The sequence below is a fragment of the Kryptolebias marmoratus genome, linkage group LG4 (genome assembly GCF_001649575.2).
Source record: "Kryptolebias marmoratus isolate JLee-2015 linkage group LG4, ASM164957v2, whole genome shotgun sequence".
Taxonomy (NCBI): domain Eukaryota; kingdom Metazoa; phylum Chordata; class Actinopteri; order Cyprinodontiformes; family Rivulidae; genus Kryptolebias; species Kryptolebias marmoratus.
Genome location: NC_051433.1, coordinates 2,210,050 through 2,232,773, shown reverse-complemented (window position 1 = coordinate 2,232,773; position 22,724 = coordinate 2,210,050). Strand labels below are relative to the sequence as shown.

Here is a 22,724-nt window from a genome sequence, read left to right as displayed (position 1 = left end):
TTTGATAATAACATAATAACATTTTGCAGCTCTTTTTGCTTGCAGGTGGAGACAAATGGTGAGAATCTCTTGGAAGTTAGAGGGGATTTTATTTTCCACAGCTGGTGCCGTCTTTTTGTTTAAAAATGACTTTGCAGTTTGTCTTAATGAGAGACTTATTTAGTCTAAATTTAGTTTTCATGGGAATTTAATATTAAGTCCATTGTTGAGATAATGTGCTCATTTAATCTATCATACATGAGGGATATTAGGTATTTGCCTTCCCACTGTCACTAAGTCAGTTTGACAGCTGTGACACAAACTGAAGCTGTTGTCGTACCTCTGAGGGATACGACGTGTCCTACTTTACAACCTCAGCTCCATCAGAGGTTTTAGTTCAATTTAATAATGCATAAGCCACTTCTCATCAACATTAAATTACACTGTAATCACAGAGACTTACACCTCAGCTCAAACATAAATATCTTCCCTGAAATGGTAACGTAAATATTAATTTTTAATGCCTTTTAGCACCTAAAACAACATTTTAAATGAGCTTGCTAACAAATGCACTGTAATGAACTTGGAAAACATGTTTTAGTTGGGGGAGGGGAGATGAATTTGTACGTCCTGAACTCCAATAAACCTGCTCTGCCTACTTTTATTTGATGCCATCATCAGTTTTAACAGGAGATTTCAGTTCTGGGCCCAGTGAACGACAGATCAGTGACAGTGGGAGCGCTCAGAAGTTCACATTTGTAAGCGTAAGATTAATTTGTAAATGGCAGGGTGTTGTGTTTTCTTGCAAACTGTGGATTGTGCTGGATGAAAACATTTTCCAGAGTTGACTGACAGCTTTTTTCCCCCACTGTGATTAAAACACAACCTGCACCTGGCAGCTAAATCAGAGCTGAAAACATATTTACATCTATTTTAGACTAAATCAGGGCTTAAAGTTTCTAAATTAACCATGTTGTAGATGGCAGCACAAACAAAGAACACAGAACCACTCTGTGCATTGAAAACATGCACGTATTTCCACAGATACACAAAGTTTAACACTTAAATATCATGCAACATTAAGAGAATTTGTCCATCTCTGTCGTGCAGTTTCAGTTACAGCTCTTTCCTCTCGTTCAGCTCAACTCCATTTTTTAGTCCCACAAATCTCTGCTGCCAGTTTCTGTGGCTGAGGTATTATTTATCACATTAAGCTTTTAGAAACATTGCACATGTTCTGTAAGCACAACTTGTATTTTATCTCCCTCGCAATAATTCCTCAGGTTTCATTCTGCTGCCAGCTCGTTCAGTTCCCCAACTCTGTAAATGTCTGATAAATTAATGTCTCCTTGTGAATAATTTGAGTGTGATTAGGCTAATGACTGTTGGCACTGTCAGGTTACTGAACAGGTTGAGTTACAGATGAAGAGTCAGGCCAGATTTTCCTCCTCCAGCAGATCTAATGCTCGTACCCGGAGACGATTTTCAAGCCGAGACAGTAATGACTTCAGCTTGTGTGCTGCAGGCAGAGTAAATGATGCATTGCTAAAAAAATATATAAATAAATAAATAAATATTGGAGTCATTTTTCAAAAGTTCAGAGTTGCTTTTCTGTAATGGGTCTATTACTGAGTGCTAATACTATTTATTAGCTTTAAAAAAACATTGAACAGTTAAAAATGATAGAAACAAGATTCCTTCACATCAGTGTCGATGTGACAGAAAGACCACACAGATGATTCTTACTTGTTATGTACCCATAGGAGCAGTAAATAAAAATATACAAATAAAATGATTAAAGGCCTTTATACTGATTTACAGATGCACATGGTAGAGCTGCAGAGTATCGATGCAGTTTCAGGATTAACTCCTGATTCATCAATTTATTAAGTCTTTAAACTGATGAAGTGCAAAACTGAACTGAAAATGAGTGAAAAAGAAGCCAGAGTCCTTCAGAAAGTCTAAAGAACTATTGATCAAAACCACTTTAATTAAAGAGTCTAAGAATGCTTGAAACAAAACAAAGAAAAGGAGAATGGCTCCTGACTTTTACGCTGTTTCGTCTGTTACTTTGGTGCACTGGCTTTTAAAAACTGACAAACATATCTGCTTATCTGTGAAGATAAGCAACATTATATGTGCAAAGTATGTTGCTATTCATACAAGATCATAAGATAAAATACCTTTCGATACCTTTAAATGGAAACACCTGGTGGGTTTGTTTGTAGGTTTATGTACGTTTGCCTCAGTCTTTCTGTGAAGTGAATCCAGAAACCTGATTATTGTCATGCAGGACTCTAAAACCTCTCAACAAGCACACACTGATCCCAGGCATGCAGAATAATCACAGACACAATGGCTGCTGAGGATGAGGCTGTACTGCTGACTGCTGAAAAGGATTTCATTTCTACGTTGAAACTTTTTCACTGCTGACTCATAATTTTGCAGCAGATTCACGTTTTTTCACAATGTCTCGTTTTGATCATTCAGGTACACATGTCAAATCTGTTCTGCTCCTAAAAACACTTAATTTGAACAAATTCTTTCATTAATAGTGATGAAATAAATTTCAAAGTGATGTCTTAGAAATAGAACAAACACTGACTCTTTGGTGGCAGAATCGTTATCATCTCAGGCAAAAAAAATGACTGAAAAGTGACAAAACATATATTTGTCGCAATTAGTAAACTGCTGGTGGAATTTTTAAATGACCTAATAATTATGGTCTCACTTCTCTTCTGAACACGACACAGAGCTCAAATCTGAAGCAGATTGTTCTAAAAGTTGGAATAAACCGTTATGATTCCCTGAAGATCTAGACTACACCCCCCACCCACACACACACAGAATCTGACATGCATATTAATGAAGTTATTTCATATTCTACCTTAAGGTTACCAGAAACCTATTAGACTGACAATGGGCCAGACAGACACATGCAGCTCCAGGTTGTCAACAATGAAAAGGACCCGAACACAAAAACAATTTCACGCAGATAAAACACAAAAGAAACTTCTTTTTGTGTGAGCTTATTTTGACACTTAGTTTGATGTCACATAATTATGTTGAGCATAATTTCTGTTATCTGGTTTTCTCTGTGGCAATCACACACAAACACACACTCGTTGTAATGTTTGCCAGAGGGCCACGCTGTGCAGGATGCCGTTGCCGGGACTTTGTGTTATCTGTGAGGTCTTTGAACTTTTCTAAGCAGAAAGACAAACACGTCACACACAATGACAAAGACAAATAGAAACTAGACAAGCTGTGAGTCATAATTTATCTCAACGTCCTTGAACAGAACTTCTCACGCAGAAAGAGATCGAGATCATCATTCACTTCTCCTCAGTCAGTCACTTATTTATCTGCCACCCCCATCTCCACCTGCTCCTTGTTAGTAATCACTCACCTGTGCCCACTTCCCCTAATGACCCTCTGCTTTTTAAACCTGACCATTTCCTCCATTTGCTTGCTGCCTGTTGTCACTTTCACACGCTGCCTGGTTCCTCCCATGTCTTGTCTCTAGTGTTTCGTTCATGTTTGAATTTAGTTTGTGGTTTGCTTTTTGCGGCCACGTCAGCTTTTGTTTTTAGTTTTCTTTTATTTGTAATAATTTAGGTCTTCTTTCAGCTCAGGTCATGAGTCTGCACACTGGGTTCGCCTCATTTTCCGCCCCACCTGACACATATTGTCTTACGTGTGCTTTTTTTCTAATCTAATTCACATTTAATATGTTTTCAATGATATCAAGATGAGAGAACATCCAACCAGTCAGAGAGAAAGATGGATATTAAAAGATCCTTCTGATTGGTGAACAATAGGCCATTAGATTTGTTTTTTAATGGATTCCTAAAACATCAAGGGTAGAATATCAGGATGCAGCAAAACTTTATTTTAGATTTTTGGAGTTGTGTAAGATTGTTGAATCTTACATAATAAATAATTTGTTTTGTTTATCAGTCCTGTCTGATCTGAAGGGTGCAGTAACTGATTTAGGTTTTTAGGTGTATTGGCAAAAAAAAAAGTCCAAATCTAGACAAAAATGCACAAAACGTCCAACAGTTCTGAACCCTGCAGCTTTTTTCTGAGACAAGATTTCTGAATAAGAATCCAATACTGGTGTCCAAATACAAGAAATCTTAAAGAGCTTACTTTAAAAAAAAAAAAAAGTACAATTTGAAGTATAAAAACAGGAGGTATAAGACAAGAAAGCCTTTTGATCCACTTGATTTTTTTTACGTTTTAACCAAGAAACATTGATGCAACAACTGCAACACGTTCCATATTCATGAAGATAGAAAACTGTGAATCACGAGTAACTCGTGCCTTTAATGAGCCAAATCTAAAACAAAGAAACAAGAAAAACAAAATATCCCAATGACAAGGTGTTTGAAAGAACTAACAAATGTCCAGCACTGTTAACATTAACATAAAAATGCTTTTTATTTGCAAACTTTTATTGCCTGGTTTGATGTGAACAATCGACTTGAAGAAGCTGGCTACTGTTTGAGGTGAGCAAGATTTGTAACATCATTAAAGATACAAAGAAAAGGACAAAAAATCACCAGGAAGTCAAGACAGAACATAAAAAGGTGCTCTGTAAAGAATGAAAAACGATCCATGGCCTATTCTTTCTTTTTCCCATTTGAATGAGAGCGAAACCGCCGCCGACACGCCTTTATAATCCGGATGTTGTTTACCTCACCACCACGGAGTTACTGCCGCACAAATGAACAGGCATGCTGGTGGAATTCAAATAAATACAGACGAGTTATTACAAAGCATTTTGTTTTTAACAGTAGTTAAAATTCATTCATTTTCTCTCAGCTTGGCTAAAGATTCTCCCAAAACTTATTTTTTCTTTGATATCATTTCCGAGTTCTCTTTCAGTTATTACATGATTACTTACATGATAGAAAAGTCCATAATAACAGCTCCAGAGACGTTTTGGTTTCTCGGGCACGAAGTAAAGGTAGACCAATTAATCGGTCCAATTTTAATCAGCTGATTTTGGCTTTTTTAAAAGAATCTGCCTGTGCATATTTAATTAGCTGCCAAGGAGCCTAATAAAGATGCAGCAGCAGCTGCTACAACCAAATAACTGTAGCCTGAAATTTAATTTAGTTTGTTCAGTGACAATGATCTCCTATATATTCTTTTTTTTAGGTGTAGAAGGTTTTCTAAAGATTGTTAAATAGACTCTTAAGTTAAGCAGTCATTGTTATATTTTGCTAAATAAACACAAATTGGCCAAAAGAACAAACCATTTTCTTTACCCACCTCTCCTTTCCCTCCAGCCATCACTGTGTGGGAGGCGGGGGACACCCTGGACAGGTCGCATTTATATTATATTTAATGTGGACAGGGCCTAAATTCAGCATAACTGTAGCTGTAGGTGTACTTTTCTTTCCTTATGAGAACAGATATCTGCTGTGGTTATGATCAATATTCAGTAGAAAAGTAAAAATTATAGTGAAGATGTGGCCTTAAACCCTATTAGCATGACAAAATGATCAAATAGTAGTTTACTATCGGATTCTGCTGAGAAACGGCTTTTAAAACCATTATGCAAATGCTTGTATTTTTTTAGTAGATGTCTAAGATTGATTGCATATAAGACTCATAAGTTGGCAAGTTCCTGAAAGTATCTTTTAGTTTTATTAGGGTTTTTATAATAATTTAGTTGTCGTTCTTTTTAATGTTTTTATTGCTTGTAATTTGATTTATTTTGTAATGAACAGCGCTTTGTGACTATGTCTGGGAAAGGTGCTTTATAAATAAACCTTCTTTTGGCCTTTATATATTAATATGATCTATTAGTTATTGATTTTTCACACTCTGTTGACAGTTACTGTGCCAAAAAGTTGGTGTGGGTCCAGCTTGTTCCTTTTCTGCTTATTTACTTATTTATTAGCATGTTTTTTTTTTATTAATGTGCAAAAATTGAAATAAGTTGAATGTTTTATTACATGTAGCATGTCTTTAAATGCTCCAGATGTGACATGGATGCAGAAAATCTGTATAAGAGGATTAAAAATCACAGAACTACCTACTAATTATGTCTCATTCCATGTTCCCTTCACCATTTTGGACCATAACTTTGTGCCCATGGGTGTGTGTGTGTGTGTGGGCGGGGGGGATGCATGTGTATCCCACAGAACACACACACACACACACACACACATGCACACACACTGAACCTGAATGATAAGAGTTACTGAATACTAAGGCGAATGATTGCAGCCATTATGATTCTGCAGTCTCTGAAGAAGCATAATTAGCCATTGTCTGCGATGGTGCCGGCAAACAGTTTGACTGTGGTAATCCACCCCCGCACACACACGCATGAACTAACACACCCCATCCACTCACAAACTAGTCTACAGACAAAGTAAACAATAAACACAAACAAAAGACCGGATGAGGAAAATATGTGCTCAGTTCTCTCAGAGATATCTCGATTTAAGCACATTTAAATTCTTTCTTTGCAGATTTTTGCAAACCTATTTTTCCACAAAACCACACACATATCTTTCGCCCACACAGACTGAACATCCATAGAAGGAACAAGCAGTAATTAGAGTGGTTAATGGCTTGTCTGTTGTGGTTAATTGCAGCCTGTATGGATCTGGTATCGGGGGTGGTAAAGGGAGGAAGATGAGGGACTGAAGATGGGTCTGATCACTGCTGTAGTTCTGATGATCTCAGCTTTGTTTTTCCTTTGACACTTTTCTTTCAAAGTGCTAAACTGTAAGAAAAACTTTCAAAACTCAAAGTATTTACCCATCATTGGTATGAAACATGTTCAAGTTTCTATATGCAGACTTTGTCTCAACCCTCCTTTAACTTCATTTAAATAATGCTTTTAATGAGATTGATATGGTCATTCTATAAATCCCAGTTTCTTTATGCTTAGCCACTTTTCGGTGGTTCTATTTCTAAATTTTGGGAAATTATGCTGAAATGTTATGACAAGGGTAAGAATAAGAACCCAGATGGGAACTATCTAATAAAAGTTTCACAGACCTGGAGTCATATTAGTGTTTTTTGGGCTGGGAATAAATCCAGCATCCTTTGAAAGAATGCATCTTACCTGCTGCCAGAGTTTTAAACTAAGATTATCTCATGTTGAGAAATTAAGTGGTTTTGGTCAATGTTGACTCTAAAAGTTAATCAGTTGCAGATGCACAGACGATGATTACGTCCCACATTCGGGAGCATTGTGGTGACAGAACATGTGGGTTTGTTGCCACTGATATCATCACGATGTTCAACAACAATGTTGGAGTTGCATGATCTTCCAATATACGCAACGTAGTCTTGGTCAATCCAGGGTTTCATGAAATTAACAATATCCCAGACAAAAGGGTGAAATATGTAACCAAATCATTGACAAAAAGAGGCAAAAGTTAGAAATAGAAAGAAAAGAAAGCTGTTTTCTTATTTTGTTGTTGCTGTTTTAAGAAAAACAATGAAATGTTTCACTGCTGCAAACAAACAGGCACATGGAGGAAAACAACCCAACAACCTGTCAGGTGTTGGACAGGAAAGAAAACATCAAGAACTGCTTTTAAGTTGCAGTTTAGCCTCTTTCTGCCAACATGACACCGTGTTATCTGTGGACAGGGTTCATTACAGGCCTGATGGCAGACAGAGGAAATGAGAGATGCACTGAGACGGTTCTGCAGCAACAAAAGGCAGCGCCTTCATTAATGAGTCACATGGTTAGATCCTCCACATTTTCTGCACCTGCAGTGCTTATAAGCTGCTTAAGGTAAGACCATTATCTAATGACTAAAAATGTAAATGACAGTGGGACGTGTGCATAATGTGATAGGGGAGCGAGAAAAAAATGCATTTCTGTTATATTTAACATTCGTCAAGTGAATCTCTCATTTATCAGAGAATATTCAAGCGCCAACTGGATGTTGTGTAAAATGTAAATAAAATAGAATGCAATGATTTGCCAATCTATTAAACACATTTTTTTATTCACAATGGAATATAGTAAACATATTACATGTTGAAACTAAGAAATTCTGCCATTTTTTGGAAAGAAATAAGCAACATTTTTGTCAAAAACCCATCCCCAAAAAATTGGGACAAGAGCAACAAAAGGCTGTAAAAATAAGAGACAGCTGAGAGCATTTTGAATGAAATGGGTTAATTGGCAGCAGGTCAGTAAGAGGAGCTGAATCTCTCAGGTGATCTTCGGGCCCTCAGGGGCTGCTGCATTAAAACCAGGTTCTGGTTCTGGTTCTGGTTCTGCTCAGGAACACTGTCTGTAAACACAGTTCACCGTGCCGTCCACAAATGCTGCTTAAAGCTCTATCAGGCATTGAAGAAGCCAGATGTGAACAGATGTGTCTCCTCTGGACCAAAGAGGAGAACTGTTCTGAGGTCAGACGGGTCCAAACATCTTTTTAAAAACCACAGACGCCAAATTCTCCTTACTAAGATGGAGAGGAACCTTTCAGCCTGTTATCAGCACTCAGTTCAAAAGGCTGATTCTCTGATGGTATTTGTTCCGATTACACATCTGGAAATAAACCATCAGTGCAGAACAGTATATAAAAGGTTTTAGAACAACATGAGCACCCACCCAGCAAAAACATAAAAAGTAAAACCATCCAACAGAGACTCGGGACTCCTGAACAGCCAGAATCCTCCACCAGACAAGAATGGAACAACATTCCCGCCTAAATTCAACCAGCAGCTGCTCTCCTCATGAGACGTTTACAGACCGTTGTTAAAAGAAGAAATGCTTCACAGCAGTAAACACAGAACAACTTTTTAAAGATGAATTGCTACCATCCAAAAAAAATTACCTTTTCAAAAATACGGTACAATTTCTTAGTTGAAACATTTTGTTTTCTATGCTCATTTGTGAATAAAATATAGGTTTATAAAATTTGCAAATCTTTGCATTCAGTTCTTTTTATACATTTTACGTAACGTACCAAGTTTTTTTTAGACTTCGGGTTGTATATTTAAGGGTTTTAATCCAGATATGATCCACATGTTTGCTGTATCCCTGTCATGCTTGTGATGACAGCACAGACATCATGCTGGAAGATTAATGTTACAACAAGATAAAGAAAATTGGGTTTGTAGGCAACGGCAGAGAAAACTGCCTGTGTCATGCACAGATGATAATAACACTCAACACACTCGCTGCCTCACAGCCACTAAATACGATGTGCGATCAGCCACATAATACTTGGAAGATGAAATGGATCAACTCGAGCTGTCGGCAGAAAGCCAAGGCCGTGATAAACCTCTCATCTATCATTTATTGTTCATTTCTGCTCTGTTGGGATTTTATGTGTGATAATAAACAAGATGGTACAAATAACAGAAGTACTGACAATTTATTCAATAACTTACAGTCATGTTATGATGAACAAATAAAAACTATAGTCTCAAATTTCTTAAAGAGAAGAAATATGCATATTCTAATATATACACTAAATCTCTCCTGAACTTTTCATTTTAATCTTTCATTTAATTCTAAATTATAGCAGTGGTTTGACAAAGCATGCAGTGAAATGTAAAACCTCTTTAGCGTGTATATCTACATTATTTGAAAAAATGGAAACAGCTTTGTGAATCTCAGATATTCTATCGCTGTTATCAGCTTAGTTAGTCTCTAAGGCGATTGCAGAGAATGTAGCTCCCACCGTGTTCACTGGTGCATGAAATAGAAAGGGACTCACCTTATTAATATCTCCCTGCTGCATATGGTTAACTCTGCACCACTAATGTTCTGTATATCAGGAAAAATCAGACCCAAAATACTGCTGATATCATTGTTCAGTAGTTTTGAATGCAGGGGTTTTAGTGCAAATGAAGGACCTGACAAAACCGTTATTTTTTTCTTTGCATTCTCCAGAAACTATAGGTTCTTACATAAAATAATAATAATTAAAGTTAATAAGCTTTCTAGTAGAGTATCAGGATAAAGACTGTAACTGTTCTCCTCTATTTTAGGTCCAAAGAGAGTTAAACGGAAGCAAGAACGTAATTCATAATGGTGATCAAATCTTTTTCAGTTACAGTTGCCTCTGACAGAAAAAACGACTTTCTATCTAGTACAACTATCCAGGGTGTATATGAGCGTACATGAGGGTCATTCATCTAACTGGATTAAAATGCTTATTACTTTCTTTCCTTTCGCTTTTAATCTCTTAAATGAAATTGGATCAATTTATCAGTCTGATTAAAGTCAAGGTCTGTTAGGGAGTTGTTAGCTCCTCTTCAAGTCCCTGCAGTTTACCCAGAACAGCCCTCGGTGCGAAGACCTGCAGAAAGGAACGAGACGGCTCAACCTGTTCTTGCTCCAGATGCATCTTTGCTAAAAACACTGCCTTGTGAAAGATAGTATCAGTCCCTCAACATCATCTATAGACTGCAGCCAAATGTTCTCTGCTAAAGACTACAGAGAGAGGGCTCTGAGAGAAGCTTGTTGCAGAAGGGAGCACTTTCTAGCATATAGTTAATACTAAAAAGTGCAATTTTTAAGTGCAGCCTACACCATGATGGGCTTTTTTTACAAGTAATCAAGTAGCTGTGTTGCTTCAACCTAAACAAACTGTCAGCATGATTTCATAATGAATTAAAACATATTGGTAGTGCTTCCCAGTTAGACAAGGTACCTTTAGGATGAATATGATTTCACCCCTTAATGCTGTAATTTATCCTTACCCCTACATCTTGTGTGTTCACACCAGGAGCTACTTGGTGAATGGCATTTGTGAAGGAATCTCTAAAATGCCTTGAACTGTTTGCAGGAGTTCTCAATTCCTTTGCATAAATCGCATACAACAAAATCTCTCCTAAAGTAGTCAGATTCATTGTGGGTGTCTCAAGCCCATCTTGAACCCATCTAAATTTTGACATAGGCATCTCCAACCCATCTAAAAAGTGCACGAGCTGTATTTTGACACCTCCTCAGAGCTCTCGTCAAACAGAGACAGGGCCACAGCGAGACAAACAAGACAATCAACCATTCATGCTCTCAGTTACAACTAGTGACAAGAGTTAGCATTAACTTAGCATGCATGGGAGGAAACCAGAGTACTCTGCAAGTTGTGCACACAAACATAGGTTGTAATTTTCAAAAACTGGACAAGCGAAACAGAAATGCATTGCCCTGCTGGTCGCTTCGTTGCAAACACTCAGAATTCAGTGAAACTGCAGCTGAAAATTTGCCTATTTAGATGCAATTTCCAGTTGAGTCTGCAACAGTCGCAGCCCAGTGACATTCCACCTTAAACGTTTCTCATTGTTTTGGTGTTGCAGGAAGAGGAGAAGTGGTAGGCTTATTTAGTCCTACAAATGAAGACTTTCAGGGATTCTCATCAAATTAGTGTTTTAAGTGTCACTCTGGCAAACAAACTGATGTGTAAGTGTTTTCTCAGTGAAAATAAAAACATATTTTGTAGTTATGTTTCTGTATAGTTTGATACATTTTGATGTATTGAATTTGCTTGATAAGGAAGCTCATTGACCTTCCTTAACAAGCAGAGAGATATGGTGTAATGTGTTACACAACTCATTGGAAAACTTGCAAAACAGAACAGCAATGCAATCAGAAACAGCTGTTGATGTATTACGACCTTAAAGGTTTGTTGCATTTCAAATAAGACATTTTAAATAAAAGATCAGGAGTTCTCTTGAAGTCTAGGGTATGTTGCAACCCAATAAAAATGAGATTCACCATATATGTCCACACAGAGAAGATGCATTAGATATTTATCTTAATATAAAAAGATAGAATACCTGTGCAATCATGCATTAAGTACTGAGCAACATTATGCTAAAAAATTGTTTGTCAGCGCCAGTCTGTAATGAGTTGGTAAGAACAATTCATAGCTGCAGGGTCATAATTGGTTTCTATTTGGTGTTTAAAGGCTTTCTCTGGCTAAAAGAGGCTTTAACCAGAATCTCAACTTCACCTTTGAATTACTTGCAGACATCTTCCAGCCATCTCTTAGCAATATCTATGAAGTCTAGTCAAATGAGAAAGTGTAAATGTCAAAGTTAAGCTTTGGGAGTATTTACTGTGACTAAGTACCTGTTAGTAGTACATGTTTTTCTGCAGGCTAGTATTTTGCTTCCCACTCAGCAACATTAACTGCTAAATGGATAAGTTCAAATACATGTGCTAATCATGTCAATGCAGTAAAAGCATGCAACATGCCCGATCCACCGTAATTAATGTGCTGAAGGAAATAGCAATTTCCACGAGTTAAATTTTGTGCCTTAAAGGAAAACAGCACCACCTTCAGAGCCTTACATGAACTACAGGAACATCTTAAAAGATCCTACAAAACACTGATGCAGTAAAAACACAAGAGTTTTGCAAAGTACTCCCATTAAAATCTAACTAATCTTCCATACTGGATTTCAGACTCACCTACACTGTTTGCTCCAACGTCTCTTCTCAGACCACAAAACATGACAGCAGACATTGACTTTTCCTTTTCAGAGTAACATCCACAGCAGAGCAGAGAGAGGCAGACGCTGACAGATAAGAGGAGGATGGAGAAAGGAAGAGGCAGAGGGAGAGATGTGGTCTGCCGAGCGCTCAGGGAATACTGTGGTGATGATAAGAGATGACTGGCGCTTACATTACAACCACACAACCCCCCAAGAGGGGGAGAGAGAGAGAGAGGTACATACTGATTTAAGCCTCAAAGAGAGAGAGAGAGAGTGTGCAGTAATATGTAACAATAAAAGGAAAAACAGAGATGCTGAGAGCATGTGGGAGAGTGAGCATCAAAGAAATAAAATAAGGATTAAACAGTCAAGTTTATTAATAACCACATTTAAAACAACTGTCTCTCACCAAAGACGTGCATAAAAAAGCAAATAACTAAAATAGCAAAGAATACAAAAATAAATTAAAGGCCGAGCATCCCTCGAAGGAATGCATATCACCAGTATTTTAAAAAAACAACAGTTTCATTTAAATCCGTCCAGTGGTTCAAGAGATGACCAACTACAAGGACATCTGGTTGTAGGAGGCTGGACTGACACCAGGTCAGTTTTATGAGAATTGTTGGAAGATATATTACACTAAAGAACGGGGTGGATGCTTTAAGGCAGCAAAAAACAGTGTGTATGTGTGTTTGTGTGTATAAGTATGATAAAGAGATTTGATAGAGAAAGCAACAGAGTATACTGACGAGTTTCAGGCTTCCCACATCTCCGCCTCCAGCTTTTCTCAACATTTACATTTACATTGTGCTGACGCTTTCATCCACAGCTGCTTACAACAACACAAACAAGAATCATTTACTCAAAAGCACAAAATACAAACCACCCAAAAATGGAAATTATGGTACAGGTCCAACTTTCACAGCAAGGATGATGTATTTTCTAAACTGAGAACATTCCTTCATACTCAGTCCTGTTTTTATCTTCTATAAACTTATTTTCCTCTTTATTCTTTATTTTAAAACATTCATTTTTTTTCCCATTTCCACGTTATCTCTGTTTTCTCCTCTGTGCAGTCAGGTCTGCTATATTTACATCTTCCTGTCTAAAGTAATGAAAGTAAAATACACAAACATGCAGGCAGTAAATACATGCATACCTAACCTAACATAACTATATATAGAGATGCTGTGATAATAAAAGACCTTTTTTATCTGTTGCCTTGGTAAGGAGAGATCTTAACAGACAAACAAAACAAACAAAAAAAAAATACTCTCATTCTTCATCTCCCTAATGGCCAGTTCACTATGAAGGCTGTTTTCTCTGCACATCCTGACCTAAATTCATCTCAAACAGCTCGATCACACATCTTTACTGCAGCTGAGGTTCCTGGTGACACCGCTCGGTCTGGTCTGGCTATGAATCACTGTAATAATAGTAATGTTGAACGGGAAATCTACATGAAAATGATAAACAAAATATAAGACATAACATTCAGAGGCTGATTGAGCATCATGCACTGACGGTTTAGTAAAAGGACAGTCCATGTCTGAGTTTCATGTTCGAGGATGTAATCTGAAATGCCTTTCTTTGGATCCTGGGTCTTGGACTCTCCTTTTGAGCTTCCCAGTCTCAAAAAGCAAAATAATAAATTCCTGCAAACTGAAGCAACATGCATCAGAATTTTATTTGCAGTGTTTCTGTAACTACAACTCTGTCTAGCAAAATAAAATAAAAAAATCCAAATAACCACTGAAAAAGTCATGAAGACCAGTCAAAAATAAATAAATAAATAAATAAAATAAATCATAAAGCAAGAAACAAAACAGCTCAACATTTTCCCATATGGTTAATGTGTCTTAAAATTAAAAATCTGTAAGCAAAATGTGTGACCAGATGGATTTGGTTACTAAAGGAAAAAGCCAAAGTGACAATGCTGGTCCTGGAGGACGTTTTAGTTGTTCTCCCTGCAATTCAGCAGGTCTCCAAGTTCTGTAAAACCCTGTTAATTATTCATTCATTCATTCATTCATTCATTCATTCATTCATTCAAATCAGGCGTCAAAGCAGAGAAACATCTAAATCATGCAGGATAGTGATCAGATTAGGCACCATCGAATTAAAGCTACTCATTGCAAAGTCATGAAGACCAGACAAAATAATCATAAAGTAAAAGACAAAATCTGCACAATATTGTTTAATATGTTCTTAAATTGAAAATTTGTGACTGATGCCAACTACCACAGTGTTTGTTTTGAAAATAGGTCAACAATGGTGAGGTCCATGGATGGAAAAGTCGGTACATATTTACACTTAGATTTTAGTCAAGTATGCAGATAAAATGATCGGTTGGGTTGAAAGTTGGGTTTGAATGCTGAGCTCTGCTCCTCCGCCCTGCTTTAATCCTGACATTCGTCTTATTTATTTTTTCTCTTCTCTTTTTGCAATTAGCAGGAGATTGACTCTCATATTTCTACCTAAATATCTTCTCCAAGGTTTAACACTGATCTCATTGCACCATATTTGTTTACCAACACAGTCTAAGGCCAGCCTAATTCAAGATTCAAAAGCTTTATTGTCATATACACAGCAAAACGATGGTTACATTGGGCAATAAAATCCTACTTTGCAAGTTCAGTTCACAAAAAAAACACAACACCAGACCAAAGAAAAGAAAGAAAGCAGTAAACTTAACTTGAAACTTAGCTTGACTCAAGCTTCCACGTGTTTTTCAGAGGACTCAGCCAAGTCCTTTGTTTACATTGAGTGTGGACCCGCAGTCCAGAATTACATATCAATATATCTGTTCGACTTTATACTTTGGAATGAGCACCAATCATCCAACCAATCAAATCTAAATGACATAAAATACTGCAGATCGTTCATGTTATTCTTACCAAGATAATAAAACTGCATCTAAACTGCATTGAAGGAGTAGAAACCCTTCATAAACAAATATAAAAGTAGCTTAAAATGTAATTATCTGAGCTTCACTTGTAACGGTTCACATGCAATATCAGCAATTAGATCTGACAGCTCGGACACTCAGAACCTTCTTTCTTAATCTGATATTTGGCACAGAGTCTATAAATAGAGCTCAGAGAAGAGAAACTCCCACTGTGTTGCATGCTGCAGTTAGGCTACATCAGGTTATAAAATGGTGCAAATGAAAGTCTGTCTGTTCTGTTTTTATTGCTTCTCTCACACATAGTGAAACTGTATATCATGTGGAAATATAGGGCACCCTGGATTGACATTTTAAGAGGTTAAATTTGAACCTAATCAGTCAGATAATTATCTATAAACAGGAAACAGCTGCTACTCATTTCTCTAAATGGGGACATCATAACCTGCAGATCTGATATGTTGACGTGTCGATGAGGAGCATTTTTAATTTAAATAAATGTTGTCAGAGGGAGTACGAATTACTCTCAGTGGATGCAGAGGAGAATCATTTAAACCCCTTCCTGCAAGAAAAAGTCTTTGTTTCAACATTTAAATAGAAGTTTCTAACTTGTGTATTTTTAACTTGTTTTAATTTAAAGTTTGAACTTGTATCACAGGAACTAATGATTTTTCTTGAAGGTACATTTTTTTCCCCAAGTTATTTCCATATATTCTTTTTTAAAAAAATGACAGTATACCAAGGGCAATCTGAGGAAAAAATAAAAACGTGTGTGAGATGTCTGGGTTGCAATCAGGTCAGAATCCATGAGAGAGCTTTCCATAAGCAACTGAGAAAATATGAAGGGAAAACGGCAGAGTTCGAAAAAAGCAAAATAAGCAGTCAAGAAAATGAGTCACGTCAGTTTGCTCCTTCAGACCCACACACATACACACAGTCTCGAGACGCTCGAGTGCACAGTTTATGCTGCACATGGTCAGACTTTTTCTCATCTTGTTTGTGTGTCTCGCTCTGCTCTTCCCTCCGTCTCTCCCAATTTGTGGGTTTCAAGTGCAAATGAATCCACACTCCAAGCATTATGGGTAAGTACTTTGAAGTGGCAAATGATGGCCTCATGTGGCTCGACGCTGGGATCACACATACACACGGACAAGGCCAACATCTCCAGCCTCTTGTGTATTAAAGCACTCATGCACTTCAGCACAGAGCAAGCCTTTCTTTTACACCAACGTGCAAACATGCAGGTCTGCGACAGTATCAGCGCCATGCAGGACAAAGGAAAATTATTATTTTTAACTTTTCAGATTATAGTTTCACTTTAACTGTGAAGTTTATTAACAGAAAATAGCTGCAATGTTTCAAAAAAGTCCTCTTTTAAGACTTAACCCAGAGAAAGTACAGGTCAAAGCAACTTACCTTATATCTTATCTCACTTATACCAGATTTAATTAAAACTAAGAAATTTAGGTTCTTATTTTGCAAATGATGTAAATGTACTGTATGTATGAAATACCTTTAAACTACCAGGCACTAAAGATGTAAAAAACAGGATTTTCTCAGTTTGTCTACTAAAAACACTTTTTAAAATCAGTAACATTAGATAAACGCAGATCAAAGTTCATTTCAAACAGTAAAACTGTAAATGAACCATCAGAATGTGTTGGGTTAAATATCATAACCTCTATGCCAAAACAATTTCCTTTCAGTAAGTGTCTTCTAACCATCTTGTTTTTGTGTGCAAGCTTTAAGAATCAAACATTTCTGCTGCTCCGTTTTAACTTCTTTTTTATCGTCTCCTAAACTCCCCATAGCTCGCGCCTCTCCGAGTCTATATCTCCCCCTGCTGAGCATCTTTATTCTATCAGTCTAATGGCTTTTTACACTGCAGGACCCAAATGAGGACAGATGGAGCCTAAAAGCTGTCTAAGAGCAACACAAAAACCAAAATTCTGAGGGGAACAGAAGATGGGGAAAATACAGAAGCGAAAGCAAAATAATAAAGTGAGAATATGAAAGCAAACTGGCAACAAAACTAGTAATAAGAGAAACTGTAAACTTGAATTTCTGTGAAATTAAGATTTGCTGATCTGATTAATTTAATTTGGTTAAATTACTGACTGCAGCTCAGCTTGGTTTAAGCTAAAATGCACTTCAGTGAGTCCAGATGTACAGTGGGTTAATGAATCACCATTCAAAGGCACTTCATTACTCTGAGAACTCATCTCTGTTGACATGAGAGTATTTAACAGCCTGTAATTCCTGCAGCCTCGTTGCCGGTCTTGGCTCAGTCCAGCAGAAACACTTAAACATACAAAAACTTAAACAAGCATTAAGATCTGCAGCCGATCACTGACTGAGCTGTGAGAACCCGACTGCTGGTGTTACTTCTGCTTTATGTCCTCTGTCTTAAAAAAATAAAATACTGTAAACCTGAGCTGCATAGAGGCTCTCTGTTGACAGTGAGGGAAATAACAGCAGTGGATTACTGAAAATTAAAAACAAAAACACAACATACTGTTATGAACTGAGAACTATGTAAAACAACAAAGCATTAAATGTAAATCCATGAAAAGATGCTGCAGATTTGTATTTTGTCTGTAGTAAAGATTTTAATTTCCTTTTTGTTTTTTAATAATTCTCAGACCTGCAAACTGCCATCAACTGGTGTCATCAACAAAGTTTTCAGCCCAAAACACAATAAATACCAGAAAACTAGAAATAACAGAAGGCGGTGAATCTGTAAGAAAACAGAACACATTCCCACTTGGACACAACTGAGCAAAAATTGCTTTAAATTTACATTTTTCTATGTGGTTCTTCTCTAAGGTGCATTTTGCCTAACATGCCTTTAAATAGTTAAATCAGTCCAAAAAGGAGCTATAATCATAAAAATAGTGGTACATTGAGAGAGATGGAATGAGATACTGAAGCGAGTGCACATCAGCACGGTTCTGGCATTGCAACTCGGAAGTCGGCCAAGTTTGAAATGCAAATGAAACCTAAATCTGTTTTCCACTCTTCCTCTGTGGAATCACAGCTTTCTGCAGAGCCAGCTACACTACCTGTCAGTCCTTCTATAATTCACTCTCTTCATTTCTCCCTCTACTCTTCTTCTTTTAAAATTGCTGCTTCCATTTTTTCCCTCTTCCCACAGAAAGATGTTTTTCATCTGCTCCTTCTTGGAGTGGATCATCCAGACAGAGAGCTACAATAACTCAAAGAAACTTGTGCTATTTGGGGTATCTGGAGTATGTTTCCACTGTGATACAACCCCAAATGTGCAATCATTGCAGATTAGAAATCATAAGACTTAAAATAAACTAACCCTTGTTTAAATTTCCTTCTACGATGATTCATGTATCACCTCAGATATTCAACCATCATTTCTGAGGTAGTATTTCATAAAAAGGAGAAGCTTTTTTAAGCGAGTGGAGATTACAGATAAACCCAGTTAATGCTGTAAATTAGATGTTTTATATTCTTGATTAAGACCTCTGGGAGTCTGAAGGCTGAGAATTTAATTAAAAAAAATCTCTCTATGGAGAAAGTTTTACTCAACATGGACCTAATTAATACGGCAGAAATATGAGCCTCTTGTCTGTTGTTTCAACTTGTGACCCAGAGAAGACTGAACGTAGACGAAAACATTGTCAGTTCTTCATACATCTCTCTGAAAAGAAGTTCATTTGCACGATTGTTTTGTTTTATTTTATACAACTTATTTGTTGAATGACTTGATTTACAGTAAATAATTTCTTTCAAAGGAAGAATAAAGTATCCATCCATCTATTTCACGCTGTCTCTCTTTCAAATGGATAAACTTAAATGTAAAGAAATGCATCTTATCCACTGTCTTCTTTGCCAAACTTTTAAACAAGCTGTTGTGTGATCTGTTAGCACTCAGAGTATGTGTTGGGGATGACTCTCAGCCATTACCACACCAAACTTCAGATCAATAGCTGTTAAATTGACTGAGTTATAAACATTTTAGTGTTTTGTATGTTCAGTTGGATGTGGAGGCCGTCTGATTTGGGCTGACACTTTCTGAGAGCTTCATTATGAAATCCATTCAGTCGTTCATGAGATATTTTGTTAATAGATAAACACACATGCAGATACAGATGATTACAGGATGCTTTACATGATGGAAGGCAAAAATAACCTGCATGTCAGAATTACAGAAATGGCGTCGTTCGTTATCAGAAAAAAAAGCAGCAAAAGATCAGTGGTACCCTCAGGCTAATTTATAACCCTTAAAATGCAATCTGTGCATTTTTTGGCAACTTTTTGTGACCTTTAACAAATATTCTGTAAACTGTAACTGTGTAAGATGAGATAAAATATAGATAAAACTTTCTGCATAAAGACCTTTTTTATGGTTGTGTTATTCTCATCCAGTTTTGGATGCTTGTGTGATGGAAAGGTTTCATTCTCCTTTCTTAGTCCTGCCATCCTCTGTCTTTCAGCAGGCTTGTTTTATCCTCTTTCTAAATTTTACTCTGCCTTTTTCTTTGCTCTTTCCCCACAGCCACTTGATCTCTTTTAACCAGGCCTTGACATAATGAGGCCAAACTACCAAAAATATGAGACCTCTGTCTCTTTGTCCCGCTCTCTTCATCTCTTTTTGCTTTCCGTTTGTTAGCTTATCGTGTTTTGCTGACAGCAGACTAAGGGAGCTGAGAAAGGCCAAAGCAGTTTTTGAAAAGGTTTCTTGAAGCTCTTCTCAAAAGGCATCAGCTCAGCCATTATCGGTGTTAAACCCTGAACAACGCTGCCACTTGTCTCTGCCTCCGTTCTTTACACTAAAATGAAAAACAAGCTGTCAGCGCTTCGCTGACTTTTCTCTCCTTTTCTCAGCGACTTTTGTTTTATTTTGCTCCTGCTCACCTCTGCATATTGCTCCATCTTATGCCTTCCATAATGTCCCAGTCACATTTTACAGCTTTTACTTTTCCATCCCTGACCCTCTGGAATTACATCTGTTTTTCCTCAATGTTCTATTTTTATTTTATTTTCTCTTTTTTGTACAGTTTGATAATGCAACATAAAACCTGTCCATATAAGCTCCACAGCAACCTTACATGTCCTCCTGCAGATGAAGTGCAAACTAACTTCATCAGTTAGAAATGATGCTGGTGATTATTTACTGTTATCTCATTTGAAAACATTAGTTTATCTAAATCTTTCTTTTAAGCCTGCATGCTGATGGTCTGAAGAGATCTTCTTTGTTGGGCTGAGCTGATCCTGATTAAAACACAGGCTATTTTACCTCAGTTTTAACCATATAATGACTATCAGTTTCATGTAGCACCTGGAGGGGAGCTCAGACTCTCCTGATGGTGCAGCTGTGAACAGTAGGCGAGTGTTCAACAGATAAATGCATCATTCTAGTTTCTATGCAACAGTTTTCAAGATAATAAGTTTTAAATAACTGAAAAAGGGAAAAAAAATGTATTTTTTTTGGTAAACTGTTGTTGAATCTAACAAAGTTAATTGTATTTAAACAAATTGAAACTTTCTGATGAGGTGTTCCACTTAAGCTGGTATCATTCCAGTTGCTTCTTTCTTGGATAGTTCTTCATGTGGTTTTAGGATCTACAGCCAGTTTTGGTCATTGTTCATGTTACTTTGCTGTAATTAATTAGTTTGTCTTGTTATGGCAACAGTTTACCTCGTTAGTTTTTTTGAGGAAAATAACTTGTTTCAAATGGAACATTTCTACAATGTGTGCAAAGCTCCATTTTGAGTTCTCTGATGGTCAACCTACTTTCAAATTGAGCAATCTCACAACCGATCCGTTTTTAATCATGAAACTAATGTTAGGCACGAGGCTGACCTGTGTCTCACCTCTATCCTCCTCCTTCCTCTCACTCCACTTCTTCACACTTTAAAATCAGTTTTCCTCTCACATCACTTCTTAGATTCATTTCTACATTTCCCACATCTCTTGATCTTCCTCACTCTCTTCCTCACCTTCCATCCATTTCCCTTCCCTCCTCATGCCAAGATTTTCTTCACCAGTCCAGGGTAGCAGTCCCAAAACTCATTAAGAGTAGAAACCTTGTCTGGTTAAGGTACTTTACATTGTGAAATATGTTCACATTCTGAGTCCTGTATGTAAATAATGACCTATATTGTGACTTAGTTTGAAAGATGACTTGTTATTCTTGCGATCTTTCATCTGTTGCCTTCAATATTTTGCTGTTTTAGCTTTTTTTTCTCTACTTTTTCGTGCCTTTTATGTCTGCACTTGACTTTTTTCTGCCTGTCTCTCATTTTCAAAACATATCTTTCCTCTTTTCTTCTCCTGTTTCACTCGTGGCCCATTTTTCACTGCCATCTTTCTCTCCATCTCACCATGTTTGTCGTTGCTCATCTCTCGTCTCCATCTTTTCCTGAGTCCCTTCCTCTAACTTTTCCAGCACTCCATTCCTTTCCCCACTTCCCTCTTTCTGTCTCAGTTTCTGTCTTGCTTTTTTCCTTCTGCTGGAGGTATAAATAGGACTCATAATAAAGTGCTAATTAATCTCTGGTGACAAAATCAAAGAAAGCAGAACTGCATTGCTGAGAGGAGTGATAGAGGGAGTGAAGAGGAGAAGAGATGGAAAGAGGGAGCAAGGCAAGAAAAAGAAGAGATGCAAAATAAAGGAAAAAAGGTGAATTTGAAGAATTAGAGGAGATATAGTGACACCAACAAACAAAATAAACTAAATGTCTTCAAGATTAATGATATATTTTTAAATGCATATAATCAGGAGAACTCAAGACTCTTTAGAAAAATTAATTCAACTACTTTTCTTACATCAAACTGGGCCGATTAAAGCATAAACTGGAGATATCGCCCACTGGAATTAGCAAAGAATGTAATCTGTGAAAACAGTAATCAGTCCATGTTGCTGCAGGAGACTCCCTGTGGATGTGATGAAAAAAAACAACCTTTTTTCCCTGTTGGTTAGTTAAATCCTGAGGTTCAGTGTGGAACAGATTTGATCTGATTTCACAAGCAAACCTGCAGGTTTTGGAAAATTATTAATCATCAGCGAGTCTCTGTTGTTACAAAATCACAGGCAAGCTCTAAGGCCCTGCAGCTCAACAAGGGGAAGTCACAGTGAAACTAGCTTTGGAACCAGAGGGCCTTGGTGTTTTTTTAGGACTGAACAAGGGAACAATTCTTACTTGGAGCAACATAACAAAATGAATTGGAAATACATTCATTCTGGCACAAAACACAAAGGAGCAGTAAACTCATTATTATGTAATACTGAAACCTTTAAAGGGATGGGGGCAGCTGACTCAGATTTAGATGTTTGTTTAACTGCAGATGAGGGAGCATTCTTCTTTCTTTATCACAAATACGTGCAGCAACTAAGAATTATCTATCTATCTATCTATCTATCTA

The 22,724-nt window shown here is 37.1% G+C and overlaps 1 protein-coding gene across 7 annotated transcripts in view; it reads right to left on the bottom strand.

The window, feature by feature from the left end:
• grip2b (glutamate receptor interacting protein 2b) overlaps nt 1–22,724 on the bottom strand; it is a 191,931-nt gene that overhangs the window by 33,442 nt on the left and 135,765 nt on the right. Inside the window, exon 1 of one of the 7 annotated variants that reach the window (XM_017429261.2) lies at nt 12,398–12,650. The exons of the other annotated variants lie outside the window; for them this stretch is intronic. Within the exon in view, the coding sequence (XP_017284750.1) occupies nt 12,398–12,452 (55 nt within the window). The 5' untranslated portion in view covers nt 12,453–12,650. Of the gene's footprint in view, nt 1–12,397; nt 12,651–22,724 lie in introns of those variants that run through there. 7 annotated transcript variants of the gene reach the window in all.